This window comes from Halyomorpha halys, unplaced genomic scaffold, assembly GCF_000696795.3.
Source record: "Halyomorpha halys isolate HHAL.00 unplaced genomic scaffold, Hhal_1.1 Scaffold1125.1, whole genome shotgun sequence".
Taxonomy (NCBI): Eukaryota; Metazoa; Arthropoda; class Insecta; order Hemiptera; family Pentatomidae; genus Halyomorpha; species Halyomorpha halys.
Genome location: NW_027113995.1, coordinates 93996 through 112978, shown reverse-complemented (window position 1 = coordinate 112978; position 18983 = coordinate 93996). Strand labels below are relative to the sequence as shown.

The window sequence follows — 18983 nt, the reverse complement described above, 5'->3', positions numbered from 1 at the left end:
ATTTTATTTGACCCCTGATCCATATAAACACTTATAATAACCATTGCAATATTTAAGAAAAGTAATTTTCTTCTATTATTACAGCATTTAAAAAAAGGGAACACCATATTTTGTAGTTGGCTAAACAGAAAACCATTGAAACAAAAAGTATTTGCAATTAAAAAACAAACAATTCAAAATATAAAGAAAATGTTTGCCAAGTATCTAGGCTTCAGAATCGCTTCCTCGCTGTTTTCATCTTTCTTTTTTTATTTAATCTCATTTCCTTCTGTGAAAATTGATTTTCTGAAAATTCTTATTAACTACGTAATTGCCTATATTTCAAAGTTAATGTTTTGTTGTTTAAGAATAATGTTTGTGGGACATGTCATTGTAGAAATATAGATGTATTATAATTACATTGTAATAAAATTATAATTATATTTGAATAAAATTATAACACAGAGTTGAAGAACCCAACATGAAATACTTAATTTAGATGAAGTAAACCGGGAATAGAACAAACTTGAATGTATTAACAAAATCTTGCATAGTTTTACTAGTCCCTTATAAGTCCCTTATAAGGACTGCAAAGCCGTAATTGATGGAGTTATTAAGGAGTCATTAGCCGGGAAATGGTACATAATGGGTACTCCACAACGTCGGGGGACTCCCCTCAATACGGGCGATCCATCATACGGGGCAGGGAGCTGTCAGGAGGGTGGTTTAACATGACAATGAGTTCTGTTTTGGTACTTTCAATATCAAAGGGCAGTTGACAGGGTAAGCCATCCATGTCCTAACTGGAGCCCGATCAAAAGGGTAACGTAATAGTGCGACGGAGGGTAACGTTGAGAGAGCACGTGTGACATCTGGAGGACTGCAGGAGGACATCATGAAAATGCAATGTAATAGCCAGTAGGATGATGGAGTTCGTAAAAAAGCATTCGGACAAAGCCAAACACTATTAACGGACATTGAGAATAGGGATCAAAGCATAACTAGTTTGTAACCTGTTCGAGTAGATTTTTCACGATTGCAATACTTATCCATATATTTCAAACATAGATAAATGAAAGTAATATATTACTTTATAGAATAAAAAAATTAATCAACTTAACAGGAACGTTCTATAATTCGATGAGTAAAGAGTTGGCATACATTGTTGGTCAAAGAATGGCTGTCAGATACATAGACTGTTGGTAAAAGAAACATACTGTAATAATAATTAATTGATGCTAACTATCAGGAACAGATTCGTCTCAAGAAATTTGTAGTGTCTTATCATTTATATATTTACTGATTAAAATCAATTAAATAACAAATGATATGATTATTAAATTGCTTTTTATGATATTTGCAAATGTTAAAAATGTTTCTATATAGGGTTGGCAAGAAAGATACCGAAAATCCAATTAAAAGTTTTTAAAAGTGTTGAGTTCTGTTTAAAGGAGCAGATAAAATAAGCGGCCCAGTAGACAAAACCCAAAATACTGACTGCTATATTCTTAAAAATATAAAAAGTTGTATAACAGATTAAAATTATATTATATGTACGTATTAATCTTTCAAGCCAGATCATGTTACCATCTAGAATCGTTTCAAATATTCCATCTTTTCATGAAATTTTCCATTACTATCTAAACGAAACCAATTTTTAACATTGTCTTCATAATTAACAGTGCCGACTGATTAAGAAAAAGCTTAGAACATCAGAAAAGATAACAGAGTACTCCAATAAAGAAATGGCACATCTCATCACTTGCTATAACTGCACTTAGCCAGTTTGCAAAAATAATAGGTATTTCTCCATCAAACCCACACCACCAAAGACAGAATGTTAAAAGTTTCTAAGCGAATAAAAAAACTGAGATCAATAGAGCAGGCCACGGTTTATTAGTTTCCTTTAAGATAGTGATTATATATTAGGCAACAATAACAAAAGACAAGATGAGGAAGCTTATCATTTTTTTTAAAAAAAGGAATGTGACATAATATATTAGATAAAGAAAAAAAATAAATTGAAAATTTGTCGCTTACTTCATGTACCAACTGTTGGTACCAAAAAAGATTTTTGTTTAATCAGGTAACATATTAACTCTAGCTCATTTATTTGTTAAATTTATACTTGTAATTTAATAAGAAAAAAAATTAAAAATAAATTCACGCAATTTCAATCTAAACTGGTAAGTATCTGAAATTTCAAATATCTTGATTTAATAAGCTACGGTGCTCATTGGAGCTGCGATGAAAGAAATCTATGCGTACTGTTACATATTAATAATAATGATAAAATAAAACGAATTCAAAGGTTTCAAGCTCCCAACAAACCTTCCATGAATACACACACATTCAAGAGCATACGAAGCACATGATTCAATTTCAGTATCTTGTACTAACTAGTATGATTGTAAGTCTGGCTGATTGTGAATTAAAGAGTACAGTAGTGAGGGTTACTCGTAACAATCTTAACAAGGGGAAGCTACGCACGTGGTATCACCGATTTCAATCATACTTTTTTTGGTGATACTAGCACGAAAAACATTAGACACGTGTTAATGCGCCCTAGGAGCTGATAGAATAAGAAAATTGCAATAAGTTCAAAACGATTGGTGGTGACCAATTTACACAAAACTTTAAAGAAGGCTTAGGATATACTGAAAGATCGTTGATTGGCCATGTGTAATAATAATAGGAAAACGGTCCGGATGCTGTCAAATAAAACTCAAATAGTGATTAAACTATTTGTATTGAGCAAACGTTTCGCACCACGTTGCATCACCAAGGCTATCTTTTTTAGCCCAATCTTTTTTCAAACTTTATTTATATTTACATCATTTAAGTGTTTGTATCTTTATTAGCCACAATGAAGCCCTCCAACGTGGGGGGAAACGTTGGCTCAATATAAACAGTTTAATCACTATTTTAGTTTTTATTTGACAGCATCCGGACCATCTTCCTTTTATTATGACGCTCAAGACCTATTGAACTGCACTAAATGGTATAAATTGGACCTTCATAAGTAAATTAAAAACGTAGATATCAAATAAAACGTTTTTTTTATTTGAAACTGAATTTTATTCCATATAAAGCTAATATCTAAAAGATACTGATATTGTTTGAAATAACGGACATTCAGCTTTCCAACGGTTGTAGTTACGTTGGCTTTGGATAATATAATATAATAATAGTAAGTATTAAGAATTCATTTCGTGAGCAAGGGAGATCGGCATAAATATATAAATCCCCCAAAAATCAAGGCTAAAAATAAATAAATTTTTTATTTTTGTTTGTGCTTTGAAAATTTGTATTTAAGTGTTCCAAAAGACGCTAAAACCTAACATGACTTAATTTCTATTATACAAAATCTTTTTGGTCTACTTTTCCTCATGCGACTTTTGTTTTTGACATACTTGAACTCATTTAATACGACTAATAATCCTCTGTTCAAACACAAAATAAAAAATAAAAATGATTGGTATGTAATAAACGCATGCAGAGCAAAGACTATGCGATATTATAAAAAAAAAAAAAGTCTTAAAATAAATAAAATAATTTTTTTTTCTCGGAGACGTTTCTGATATTTTTCTCTCTTAAAACACAAAAAAAAGTTACATTGCAATCAGTGATCTCAGGTGCGTTGCCACCTCTTGTCAGTTTTATTTTTATAGCTCTGATTTTTATTGGTGTGTTCCCTATAACCTATAACGATATATCCTAAAAAATCATAATCTTAAGCACAATAAAAATGTTTACAGATCAAATTATACCAACGATTAGGATAATCTTAATGAACCGAATAGAGGAAAAGAAGAGTTCTTAATATTTTCTTCATTATTGACCGAATATGTAAGAGAAAGGGATGCATATTGCGGGAGACAAAGGATTGATTAATGGATGGGAATATAGATCTATATCGCCGAAGGAGAAAGCACAGACTGTTTTTCGGAAATTCTCCTGTTTTCCAGGCATAAAGGGAAAGTCTGTCGGAGATAGTAGGCCAGCCTTCATAGTTTCTACTGCTCCGCTGCCTATGGCGATAGAAGCTGCAATATCAGGGACTATTTAAACTACTATAGCAATCTACAACTTTTAGCAAGTACAGTTGGCTAGAAAATTTAATTTATTTGTTAAAAGTTGTTCTTTATCTAGAAACAAAACAGCAGCTAAAATCATTATTTTTTTTTTATAAATGGGTGAATACACGAATAATATGCATATCACACTATACGTTTGATTAAAATGTTTAGAAACCATTAAATACTGAATACAATCATTCAATATATCTCTGTTTAAAAGTATTGTAACTGCATTGATTTTTTAATAAATAATTTTAATTTCTTTCTCCGTGACTATAATCAGCAGACATACAGGAAGATTCAGCAATATTTCATAATAAGGGATTGATTATATCGATTCAAAAATAGAATTAATATTATAATAGATTAACATAATGAAAATGGAAAAAATAGATAGAAATTGAGTAATTGCAACACTAGTAGGCACTGAACCAATAGTACACATTAAGAGTTTAGAATTAAAGATATAAAGGTATGAAATAAAGCAGAAATTCATAACTAGTTGTTTCTACGGGAGATTCCCACCAGAATCCGTTGTAGTGGTAAGAAATGTTAAGTTTTGTTTATGCATTTTATCTAGTAAGGAATCATAGTATTTTATCCGTTCAGCCCAAAAACGTCTTTGGAAGTGAATAGATTTAGGCGATATAACAGTTTTTTTAATTTTTGTGGATTAATTGATTTTGAGATTCAGCAGATGAAAACGATTAATTAGTTTACCACTTAACAATTTTACCAAACAGAACACATAACAATAAGAAAGGATGTCTACTCCTGATAAGAGATTTTTATGACTTCCGAATAGCTGACGATTTCATTAGTTAAATATAACTTAACATCTTAATTCACAGTATTAACTTAAATAAAATTATTTAGAGACTAAGCCCTGCAAGATGTTAGATCAGTGCCATACTAGAGCGGGTTCCAGCTGTAGACAGAGGTCTATTAGTGGAACTGGCTGTAGCATGGCACTGAGTCAGGTCCAATCCAGCAGTAGAGAGGCAAGTCAAAGTTGGCATCACTACTACTAGATTAAAACGTGTCCAATACAAGAACTTAATATAAAGAAATATTACTCAGAGTGCTTGACTGGTGGAAGAAGATGTAATTCAGCCAAAAGAATATTTACCTCATATCAATTAAATTCAGAGGGTACACTGATTCAATAAATCAAAAATGCATGGACGAATCATATATTCATACATCAGAGCAACTATTAGTATTACTAGGACGGAGGAGATAGACAGCCTGTTTTCGGAGTCAGATATTTCATAATTGCTTCTATGGCAGCAAAAAAGATAATAAATAAATAAGTATTGCAAATTTTATTTCTAAGGAGTGTGCGATAAATTCTTTTCCAGTTTGACAAAATGTTTCTCTGTACACTAAAAGAGTGAGAAATCATTTGCAAACCGTCAACACCTAACAAACATAAAGCAAATGGTCCGATTTTGGAGTTTTATTTACGTAGAAGTATAATTAATTTACTTATTTTTATCTGTTAGGTTAAAAAATTAACTATCCCATAATTCAAAGTTTTAAACTGCTTGTTATTCCAGTTAACCGATGAGAGCAGTCAAAACAATTTTCTAGTTTATGCTTATCTCTCTGAAAGACAATTAAGTGGAAATCATCTCGCTTCAGGGACACGTTCACTACTGATAAAGTTAACCTGAGAGTATTCAAACTTTAAAAAGAATTTTTGAAACGGATAGAAAAAAATTAATATTAGCAATTTTCTAAACAGAGAGATAAAATCAGAGCAGATACTCTAACCAACAATATTTATTCCTAAATTGTTGTTTTAATTTCTCCGTAACAATATTATTTCACTACCTTAATTTCCAACATGAAATTGTTCAAAAAATTGTTTTTGTCTTAGGCGTCTTTCCTTTGTTTCCTTAAACTCTACTTCTGGTTATATTAGATTTGTAAACCACTTTCGACGAAATTGTGAAAGTAGTGGTTAGTCCATAATCAAGAGGAACACGAAATATTTAGAGAAATAGGCAAAGAAACAAAGGCAAAACCCAACCAATTATACAATATTTCAAGTGAATTGAAACCTAAATTAGGTACTTATAGAGATAAAATTCACCTATTAATGGATTCTATATTATTAAAAAAAAAGTCAGTGAGATCTATGATATTTAACTAAAATATTATAATATTTATAAAAACTCTTGATTGGCACAAACCTAATTTTCATAAAATAAAAGCATCCGCATTCCCAGAAATAAATATAAATACTATTAATATAAATTAGACAAGATAGATTTTCCTTGAAGAAGCTACACCTCTTGCCACGGCTGGCCGGCGCCAGAAAGGCCGAGGAGTGTCCATGCCATTGTCACTTAACCACTCGGTCGCATCCTGACTCCTCCCTGACATCTGGGAGGAGCCATCCGCCGTCAACAAAAACAAAGACCATTGTCAACGGTTGCTCCCTTGAACAGCAGGGATATCGGTCAAGGGTGTCCAGGTAATTTCCAACGCTGGGTTACGTATCACTAGAAGCTATACTCATACAACAAGACTGATATTAATAATCCAATTTATTAATTAATTTATACATAAATATTTCTCAAATAAGGTACATCAATATTATTTTATTAAACTTCTTCTTTATTATAGTTTTCTGCATAAGTTCCATGTTTTCGTTACATTCGCAGCACATCCATATCCTTTTACGGAGGATTTTAATTGTGAATTTATGAGTGTTAAATTTATGTTATAGGAAATACTGGTGACGTGACTAGTGAACATAACATTTTATGTAAACGTATGATGCGTCAGTTAGTTGTTTTCTATAATAAATAACAAAACAAAATACGTACTAATTAATGTTATTCAACATCCGACACTTTTTCACTTTACTGATGATCACCAAGTTCCCAGTGATATAACCACTATCTAGACTCAGATAATGCACGAGAGTCTAAAAAATTCACTCAATTTTTCACAAAGGAATATCATTAAAAAAAACATAGATTATATTCCATTACTGAAATGCGTGTATCGTGAACATTGACTAGGTTGTAAAAAAAAAATCATATTTACACACTATTATGCAGAATAGAACGTAAAATAAGGGTAACAAAGTACCAGTCATCTGTTGGAACATTTTTGATTTGAGTAATATGCTTATGGATCGTTCAAGAAGGAAGAACATGAAACATTACTAATAGTGTGAATTCCTAGAGATCATCAAATGGATCACGGATGAACAGAGAAATGGATGACCAAGGTAGATTATATTACTAAGATAATTAATAAAAAGAACGGGCAATTAAAATTTCTACTGTGGAAATAGAAACATTATCTGCAAACAATTATATCAAACGAAATGGAAGAAATTCTAAAAAATGATAAATTCAGCCTGAAGCGATAATGATTTAAAACATCAACCTTTACAACACAGTCTCGGAACACAACTAGACTGGAATGTCCAAGCAGGAGACAAAATTAGTAATTAATGATTAATATATTTTTGTTAAAATAAAAAGTTTAATGAAATTGAAATTCAAAGACTAACGGATAAGTAACTAAAGTTATTAATTTACCCACGCAATAATTTTAACAAAACCAAAAATTGATTGGAGAAGTTGAATACCAGAACACAACACACACACCAGCCCAAGTCCGGTAAAAATGGCGAAGTTACATTTATATATGTAAGCCATTTCTAAAAAATCATAAGCTAACATATTTTTAAAGTTTTACCTAGCGAATAGAGTTCATTATTCTAGTAAGGGCCGTGAGTAAACAGATATCACCCCGCCGAGGCTTAGCGGAAGAAGAAAACAAAAGAAGCGGTTTTCCTTGAGAGGATTTCCACTGAAGTTCTCAGATCGCTAACGGTCCCTCAGACAATGAGATACCTAACGCCATTGCCCTACTTCGCCTGTCTGGGTTCATCCATGACCATGTCACACGTCCAGGAGTACAAGCATCTTCCATCCTCTAGCTCATGTTAATAGTGTTCTCTGTAGAGGGTTTCCCAGTTTGACAAGTCATCCTAATTGATGGGTTCAAACTTAACTGATGTCCCTGCAATAGTAGTTTTCAAGTATTACATTTATCATGGAAGGTAGAATATAGAATAATAATAATTAAAAAAAAAAAGCGTGGTTAAATGTTTTCAATGCAGAATAATATATCAAAAAATCAGAATGTTAAAGACTGTTAATAGATAGCATGAGAGAGGTCATTGCACCTTTATAACCTGCATTTAGGCTTAATAATCGTCGCCTTCCTTAGAGTTTTGGTGTTCCGAAAGGTTACATACACAAGCTCCATTTCATTTGCTTGGTTCACTGCGATGCAGCACAAAGTACTTAAGAGACCTAGACCGCACTTCTACTAAGTTTTTACAGCAGGTCCTTGGTGGACCAATAATACTAAAACTTTCTCCGTGTGTTACTTCTATTTTTAACATTGTAGATGAGACAGTACTAATGTAGATTAGAATAAATGCCAACCCTCAATGGGATAGCATGAAGTATTGGGATCTGTAACTAAATCTTAAATGGGTAACCTTTGTTTCATTGGTAGAAGAGTGGTTTACCTAGAAATACGATTTGAATTTTTCAAATTCCTTTTCATGTGAATGCATAATAACAAACCGTAAATGAATATAGAACAAACCACAATTTACAAGTTGTAAATGAGCCGGTGAGAATGAATGCGGCGTAATTTATCGATATAAATTTAAAACCCTTCAAACAAGAAATAAAATAATTAGCAGTTTAGAGACTAAGGGTAAATGCAACTCAATCCCCAAATTAAAAGCTCTTAATTTTGACTGCTAGCGGATAAATTTTTGAAGCTAATTTAATGCTCTAAAACTTCCTGTCACTCAAGAATTTCCTGTATAATGTAATGCAAAACACATGAAGGTGGCAAGTTTGACGAAAACATGAGATGAAACAAACATTAATGCGGTCATATCTCGGAGATGATATCAGGTCGAAATAGCTTTGGTTATACCATTTAGTCGGGAACTTAATAATACTTAATATTCGTAACATTTTCAGGATATGCACTTAAAACCCACAAATGGACTTTTGAGTCACTCCATTCCCACTTCCGGCACATACAATCCATAGGAATTATGTCTAAAAAGATCAGGAGACTTTCTCCAAACAAAGGGATTCAGTGCAAAACAAAAACTTTTTTACAGGACTAAAAGGTTATATTATTTTTTGTTTTGACGAGTCAAATCACCACAATTTCAGAATCAGCTATGTTAGTACAATATTTTCGTGAAATATATATATCGTGAAAAACATTGCAAGTCGCTAATGAGATAATTTAGGTTACTTAAAGTTTCGAATAATTGTACACGCCAAAGTCAGCCTGAGAAACTGCCGAACATTTTTTTTAGCTAACTAATGAGAGTATCCTTATCCACAAGTCAAACCTACTGCTATTGAAATGATATAAAAATTGCTATTTCACGGACTTGCTGGACAATTTTTTCCACATATATTGATTTCTTGTTGACAAGAGCAAACTCCACATACAGGTCCGTTTAATAAACGAGGTTCAAGAGGCGGGCAGTTAAAGGGACGCAATCAGGACGTGTTTGCTCGGGTAGGGCCTTTGATAAACCAGTAGTCCCTCCTGGTCACAAAGGAAATCCTCATACTGTTTACTACTTAAGGGTCTCTACTAATTAGAAAGGTACAGTTTCAACTGAGATAGAAGTTTTTAATATTTACAACAGTAACAATAGCAGAAACAGTGAAGTTCAGGGTTGTTAAGTTTTTCAATTCTATTGTCAATAAGTGGTTTTTGTTTTTCCCCCTTCCGTTTTTAATCCCAATCTACCATTACAGTTGGTATACAATTACTGGAATACAATACAACACATTATGGTTGTTAATGACATAAAAACGGCAAAATCTTGAGAAAATATTTTTAATTTAACCAGGTCATCTGAAAAACATATTTTTTAAAAATAGTTTCTGGCCTTCTGCCGTTTAATCACAAAATCAACAGGAGGAGCAGCATTTTAAATATAAATATTAATAAAAATACTTTTACACATACTAAAGCATCTTCCAATCTTCCAACAGTGTTTTAAGGACAATTTGATTCCACTAAAGTCTTGGTGGTCGTTTAACTCTTTGCAACAAATTACAGAAAAATAAAGCAAAACCTAACAGAAAACAAAATATATTTTCCGATTTCGAAAAGAGTTGTAAAATTAATGTAGTGAAAAGTTGCTTTTTCTCTATATATTAACAAAAATACTGAATTAAATTATTCCTACCTCACCTTCAGAAATATCTTAGTTAACCATCACTCACCTCAAAACCAATTTAAAAATCGGGATTTCTAAATTTCTTTTTTTTGCTCTCAGATGAACTATGGAAAGTCTTAATAACATTTATTTAGTTTAAAAAGCACAATTATACATTCCTGAATAGTGAATAAATAATACTATAATACCTTCTAAATAAATATTTCTATTCCATATTCTAGTTTATTCCGCTATATTATACAAAATAAATAATTTTCTAATACTAGTTTAGTTGATCTTTCTTCGGATTTAGATTTTTTTTTAAATGTAGATTTTCCAAAAAAAAGGTAACTAAAAGCTCAAAAATATCAAATGAAAATAAATTGAGGAAATTGCATGATAAAAAGTTATACCAAAACAAAAACTTCAAAAAATAATATCGAAAAACCTCTATCCAGAAAAAAGAAAGCTATAACAAATATAAAACCAAGATTATAGTGAAATTGTTGTTAATATATCACAAGAACTGTCAATGTACCAATATCGTGCAATTATAGGTAGATTGATAAGCTTACTCAATTTAAGGACAAAATAATTCTTATCTTGAAAACTACATAAAAAGCGTTAAAAATTTATAAGAAGAAAATCAAGAACACTACTATTATAAAGAATTATAGTCGATAAATCATGTCAGACGTTATTATTAAACATTACTCGCAAGGCAGGGTAGGACTAGAATATAAGGGGGTAACCCCTCTTTTCAACGAACTTTTGAAGGAATTTTGTGTAAATTTGGACACACTCCCCGGGAATCTTCACGTTTTGAGGGTGAACTAGCCCTAGTTCCCATGATCGTTAGGATAAGAAGGGTGCAACAGCTAATTTTGTGTTCCAGGGAACTCCTCATTAGCAACTAATTTTGGGCTAAACCTGTTTCTCCGTATCTCACCTCTCCAATACTCACCACCGATTATCCCATAATAGATTCTGTTGTCGGTTATACTGAACAACCAAGAATGGTTACATCGAACATTGAATAGAATTTAATACGTTAGTTTACAACTATGAATGGTGGCAGTATTTTAAAAATTTCGAAGATTCATTATTCATTTATTTTTAGATAACATGAGTAATCACTTGAGAATCTAGCCCGTCCGTGCAATAAAATTCGTATGTAATATTAAACGATTCCAAATAAAAAATCTGATTCATTCAATCTTGTAGGATCAATACAAATATGGGGTTATTTTTTTCACTCATAATACTAAAGAATAAAACGATCGTATTGAGCGGTTCGGCTATTCCTATTATTTTTACACAATAATAAGGACACTTATCAACACCGGGTCTGAATAAAATATATCTATGGCCAACATGTTTCTCAGCATGCTTGTAATCCACGAGAATGAAACTGGCCGGCCTTGGCACAATAACCACACGAGCGAAGAAGCGGAAGTAACTCCAGCAACATAAATCACGAAGGCATTTGGAGGTCCAGGTACGTATTAGTCCAGGTACTCATTGCCGGACATGGGCGCCTATACGGGTCTCATGAAGTGAGAGTCTATGAACAGTTCGTGTCCAAGGATGGCCACGCTACTATACAAGTCTAGCTCTACTGAGAACTAAATTTCACCAAACAATAAAACACACGACCTTCAAACAAATACAAAAGTAAACAGAAAAAATCAGGTTTGCTTTACGGTTATATACATTATTCAATTTGATATCCAAATAAGCATTTAAAAAAAAAAATCAATCATTACGATATTAACAAAATTATTTATGTAGATAAAAAAAAGATATAATAACAGACGATTAGACTGTTAGAATCAACTGATGAACGAATGGCATGAATAAAAAATCGTTAACTAAAATAACAACGCTAAAACAAAAAACAAAAATTATCAGGAATTTTCAGCAACATGAAAAACTTGAGTTGACAATGAATACTGATAAATGTACTTTCACAGAGAATAAGTTAAGAAATACAGGACTGGTTAATAAAAACTTCCTGGGAGCAGGCAAAGAAAAAGAATATCTTCTCACACAACTATTAACCTTCATCTTTATTTAATGGTTAACAGAAAAAGGTCAATTTGCTTATACCATTTCTGAATAACAATAAGTATGTATAATTACTAAACATTTTCCCAAAAATATTTTGTTTAAATTCATTGGAAGGAAAAATCTTGCAGCATCAATAAAAGGTAATTGAACTGGGTTTGAACGTTACTATCATTTCAGGTTGTATTCTAATTCGAACCTTGAACTCGGTGAACAAGCAGAGGAAATAATGAAAAAAAATAATCAACGGTGCCCTGATGAAGTTGACTCAGCGGTGAACTGAGGTCTGGGATGACTGTACCGCCAGCAAAAAATCGACCAGACCGGCGGGTCCTTGATGGAATGAGGATGACGGATCTTAAAATTTAATGATTACTCACTCAAACAAGGACTGTTTCTTTTGTTTATACTGTAAGGAAGCTGAAGAATATTTTTCAGAACTTTTCCCAATCCTGCAAGCTGGTCAAAATGCGGAATATAAAAAAAGTCCAAAATGTGGTACAAACCAACGCATTTACGGTACGATAACCTCGATTACGGTATTCTCGTTATATAAATCATTGTTTTATTTATTTCTGTTTGCAATTAATATCACGAGTACAGAGCATAATGATGTGTGTGAGTAGGCAGACCAATGAGCAGAGAGATGGCAGCTATACACAAACAGGAGATACGCTCCAACCATTCATGGAATTAGTACAATAGGTGGGGTGTGGGAAAGTGTAACAGGTGGCCTGACGTCACACCAACCCCTCCCTCGCTCCACGAATCGCCTTCAACCAGCAAGAATTACAACTTATGGTAGGATGCCTCCAGGGGTGAGGGGACTTCTCTCCTAGGTAACATATCAATTTACCAAAAAGAAAAGCTCCAAATATCGAAAAACGAAATATGACAAGAAAGGAATTATTTTTCACAGGAGTACAGAAATTTCAAAAATGATATAATTAAAAATATACATTTAGAATATTTTAAACCATGCCTTTAATTACTAATACTATAATACTAATACTAATAATACTATAAAGAATATTCCTAATAACAATAATAATGAATAAATCTTATTTATTTATTATTAAAATTTTCTAAATATGTATTTTTCTTAATTTTATTAGCCGGATACCTCAGTCCGTACAGCATCAGACTTTTAATGAGAGGATCTAGGTTCCAGGTTCTGGACCCTATTTGGGCCAGTTTATTCTATAATAGTTATTGATTTTAACATTTATTTATAATATAATAATCATATAGAATTAAACAATACACTGCAGTAAATCATAGGTTTTCATAATCCCATGAAAATAATCAATGTTTTAGTATCACACAACAGTACCAGTTAACATTACTAGGCATGCAAAGGAAAGTAATTTGATGTATATAAAAATTTAAGCAATGATCAGATCAGTTTTGAGAAGAGAAAAAAAGTCTTAGATGGACAATTGAAGTTTATAAACCCGGATTCTCACGAGTCGGGCAATAATTTTTTAACAACCTGATTGAAGTAGAGAGAGCCCTTTTCGGGATTTAAGGAATCTCTTTTATAGTTTTGTCTTAATCACCAGCGGTGAACGTTTCTAAAAATAAAAGATAGTCATAAAATTAAAACCTCCCATATTATGATAATTAAAACCTCGACTACCCGTTCATACACTAAATAGAAAAGGACATTACTGATAAAATACACCCACAAACATATAGTAATGGACAATACATTGTTCCTGAATTGTACAAAACATTTTTATGGTATATGTATATCTTATTTTTCATCAAAGTGTATTAAATATTTATTTGTTTATTATTTATAAGTTATTTTTATTAACTTTACTAGCCTTAGTTACCTTTTTTTTATGGTGTAGTTTTTTTTTAAATTTTCTTATTGTTTAAAACCCCACATTACAGTCTTTCAACAATCCACATATAGATAGTAATAAAAAAATACTTGGCAACTAGTAATTTATTTCGTGGCTAAAATTTGTTAACAGATGTCAAATAAAATATTAATTAATAACTAACTAAAAAAAAATCTAAAGAACCGAGAAACGATGTGAATAATCAGAAAATCCTGAGCAAATTTGTACAGTATCTGAATTCTTATCAACAGTTCTGGATAAGTCTCTGGATAACTCTACAGAATAAAACCGATGGAATAAAATATACTTTAATCTTTATAAATCAGATGGAAAGTAGTTTTATTAGTAAGATGTATAGAAAAGTTTAGACGAATCAAACGAAACGACGATTCATTTAACTAAAATTATGGTTACTAGATCTAGTAACCGAGAGACACCCAGTTCCAGAGTAGCTATCTAGCCATATGCCTGCTGATAAAGGAGTTTCTGACAAGTCCTGAACTAAAACATCACAGCCGAAAAAAGTAGTTGTTGATAATAAAACACCAATGATTTATAAAGGATGGAAAAACTGGAACCTGCCCATAATTAATGATTGGATATAAAAAACAAACAATAAGACAACGTATATATCTAATAATAGAAAAAAAATCAGAAATAAATTTTTTAAGAGAATATATATAAGAGAATATATATATATACATTCGGAGAGAATATATATATATACATTCGGAGAGAATATATATATATACATTCGGTAAAGTAATACGTGCACACAACAAAAAATTTATGTCTTACAGGACAGTGCAGTATTATTAATAATATTTGAGGGATTAGTAAATACCTAAGTCTACTTTTGAAAGGTAAGGGTAAAAAGGTTATTAACCTTTAGTGAACGTCCATCCGGTTTCCAGGAACCCTGAAAAACATGCTAAAATAGTACCTAAATTGCAAACTATTTATAGGTAGTCTTAAATATATATTTGAAAGGATATGTTACTGAAGATGATTCAACTATTCAACAAGGAAAAGTTAGCCAGAAATCCCAAAATAGTGGGTGAGAATCATGATGAGAGGCTTACGATATATTATGAAAACGAAGGAAACGAAACAACATTATTAAAACGAAAAACCCGCGGTATATTAATAAATAACAAAAATGTGAAAACTTAACAAATCTTGTTAGTGAGGAGATTAAATTAATGTTATATTAAAAAAAACAATAGATAAAAATTTTTACACAAAATATTAGTTTAATATATCAGTAAAATAAACAAATAATTAAAAGTAAAGAACAGTAAATGGCATTTCTAACCGCTTTAGACACCAATCTAAATATTATCTGTATCTTTGCTAATATCGGAATCAACAAAAGAAGTACTTATTCCATAAATATGTAGTTTTTCACGTTATTCTAGAAACTGATAGAAAAGTGAATTGGTTCTCATGGAAGCCAGCTCAAATACCTCTGAAAAACATTGTTTATACTTTAAAAAATTCAATAATCTTTGAATTGTTACCTAGAAAGAAATTTTTTTTTTGTTTTTATGAAATTTAATTGCCATTCAAATGAAAACTATAGTTTATAAAAAATATTGTTGGATTCTAAGTATAGATACTTAAGTAAATCGTCAAAATGTGAGAGAGGGTCGTCTCTTTTGGCTTCGATAAAAAAAACATGCAATGAAAATAATATACCAAAACAAAGTGCAATGCACTGTATATTTGCATTGGTTTCGTTCCGATAAATTACGTTTATATTTTTCTCAAAAATAACTATCATGGATAGCGGTCAGACATTAATTCGATATTTGGATTATATCTATCTTGGAATGTAAAACGTCAAATTATAAAGGGTTAATTTTTTTTCTTGACCAATTACAAAGGTTCCTAATTTAAAATAATAAAACAAAAGAGAATTACAAAGAAAAAAAAACCACAATGACCAATTCTGAAAAATAAAATACAATAACTTATATAATTAAAAAATTGCCTAATTAAAGCTGAAAGGAAAATAGGCTGGATTTCGTATTTCACATGCATAATGTTTAATTTCTCCTCTACCATGATTCTGAAATGTTAAAAAATAAGCTGGAGAATCTGGTATCAAAACTGATAGAAATGCCCAAGACAACTAAAATAAACTCAAGATCACAGAAATTAAACTTGTCCATAAAAAACATGTTTCGAATTATGTTTTATGAAGAATTATATATAAATATAACTAATGATGTACGGTATTAAATTATTTTAATGAAGATGAAGGGTACTCATTAATTCTTTCAGCCTTCTCAGAATACCGGTAATATATTTTAACCCTAAGATGTTTTCAGGATCATGTCAGTTTTTAGATTTAGGATTGGAACTTTTCTGTAAAACAATTAAGGAAAAATATGGAAATAAATCTTGATTTTAAAAGTTGATGATTGATTCCTTTTTGCAGAATGGAGTAATTTGAATATCTGATTTTTAATGAGTTTATTTGTTGTTATTGAAGACTTCAATCAGACATTTTTTTTGTTTGTTTTAATGACAGACATATATTCTATTAGCATTCATTCGTAAATACTAATTGATTTAGGAGCAACAACCTTAAAACATTGTATTCATGAACAAGAAAAAATATATATGTCAAATACTGATACATATAGAAATTGCATAAAGAATTTTTAGAAATTCAATGTCAATCTTCACAATTGATTGTGTCACTTTATTTTGCACTCCATAAAAAAGGGAGCAGGATGTAAAGATGAGACGCTTCGCTAGATTATACAGCAGTAAGGTTTATCTTATTGTCAGATATAGACGACCAGGATAAGAAGAAAACCAAGACGAAAAGAGGCGTCTGGTACTAGGCAGTTTTAGTTCAAGTGCCCCCCTTTATATGGTCAGCTGGGTAAACATTCAATGCTACAGATATGTTGATAGGGCTTGTACCGAGCACTAGTGGTTGGTGAACTGAGTTAATATACATTACAAGACAGATATTTCTGTTTATAATGTGTTAAATGTACATGAAAAAAATATTAATATATGAGTTTTATTTATAACAAATCACATATCCATTTTAAGTTATAGGTACAGTTAAAAGGTTAGTCTTGATCAGCTTGTTGAAGGTTGTCAGTTGAGTCCATTGATTTGACCTAACATAACGGTTCCTTTGGTAGCTGAGTTAGATGATAGGAATGCAATAAAATATCACGACGATCCCAATTTTAATTTAAACTCTGGCATTATTTTACTCCAGAAAATACTTGATTTATATTCAACCACATACTCATTCTACAAAATTAACAATTCCTAAAACCAAAACGGCAAATCTGTACTACATACCTCAAAAAACAATTTGTAAAAAAATTAGTTAGATCGAGACCAAAATCTATACTTCATATTTATGTCAATTCAATTAGTATTTACGAATGAATGCTAATAGAATATATGTCTGTCATTAAAACAAAAAAAAAATGCCTGATTAAAGTTTTCAACAACAATTAAAAATCAGATATTCAAATTACTACTCCATTCTGCAAAAAAGGACCAATCATCAACTTTTAAAAACAAGATTTATTTCCATATTGTTCTTTAATTGTTTTACAGAAAAGTTCCAATCCTAAATCTAAAAACTGACATGATCCTGAAAACATCTCAGGGTTAGAAAATGTTTTAGAACCATTATAGAAGTACTAAAATGCTCAAGTTGAAATAATCAGTATCTGTAAGTTTTATATGTGATTTATTTTTTATTATTAAACTTTAATAAAATAGCATTTAAATAGCAAATCCGTTTTTTTTTTTAGTTTGAAGGCTCCCACATGTGGCTTGGTTTATGCATACTAATAAAATCATTATATAATTATTATAATAATAAGGAATAGAACTATTTATATTATGATTTAGGAGTTACTTGTTGGACACAAAATGATTCATAACATTCAACTATACATATCAATTTTAATTATAAACTCATTAAAATTACGAAACGGTAACCTATTTGCTTAAAAAATGCGATGGTAAACAAACGTTATCGGCATGAAGATAGTGCCGTGTATCTCGAGACTGACAATTTCTTCATCGACATTTGTGCCGCTAACAGAAGATAGGAGAGCAAATAAGAAACGCTATCTCAAACGATTCCAAGAGGGCACTAACAAGAGGAAATTAATTTTCTTATCTCGGCTGGAAGAGTTACTCATTTCGGCCGCCGCCGTCAGATATAATTAGTAGGTTTCTTCGGAGAAATTTTCAAGTTAGCCAAACTCTTTCTGGTTTATAGTTACAGTTACAATCAGCATATTTTAAATTAAAAAGTCTTACTAATTATAAAAGATTTTAATTACAGAAGAAAACTGCTATTGGTGATCATTTTAAGGAGTGTATGACTTAAATAATTGTTATTAACTATGTTTGGTTGATAATGATACAACTAGGCATACCTGGTTAGGCTCAGATAACTCAAACAGATCCAGCCTGTTGGCGTTCCATTGGGCGATCACTGAGCGGAGCGCCTCCCGTTCCTCGTTCCGCCGGACCACCATCGCCATCTCCGGGTTCATCTTCCCCGACTGTTTTAACATAAAACATTTTTTGTTAATACAAAAATTAAATAAACATAAATGTCCCATACACATACATCTTTACATGTTTATAAATACAATTTAAACGAATAAAATAACTACAGAAACTTAAAGAGTACGATTTCATTGTAAGTAGGCCACTAAATTTCCAATTTTTACTATGATCATTAATGACTACGATTCAAAT

At 31.2% G+C, this 18983-nt stretch overlaps 1 protein-coding gene across 1 annotated transcript in view; it reads right to left on the bottom strand.

Moving 5' to 3' along the window:
• cno (adherens junction formation factor afadin) overlaps window positions 1-18983 on the bottom strand; it is a gene marked incomplete in the record, with an annotated part of 345803 nt that overhangs the window by 274618 nt on the left and 52202 nt on the right. The window contains 1 exon segment of the mRNA XM_067051255.1: window positions 18656-18784. Coding sequence (XP_066907356.1) covers window positions 18656-18775 — 120 coding nt within the window.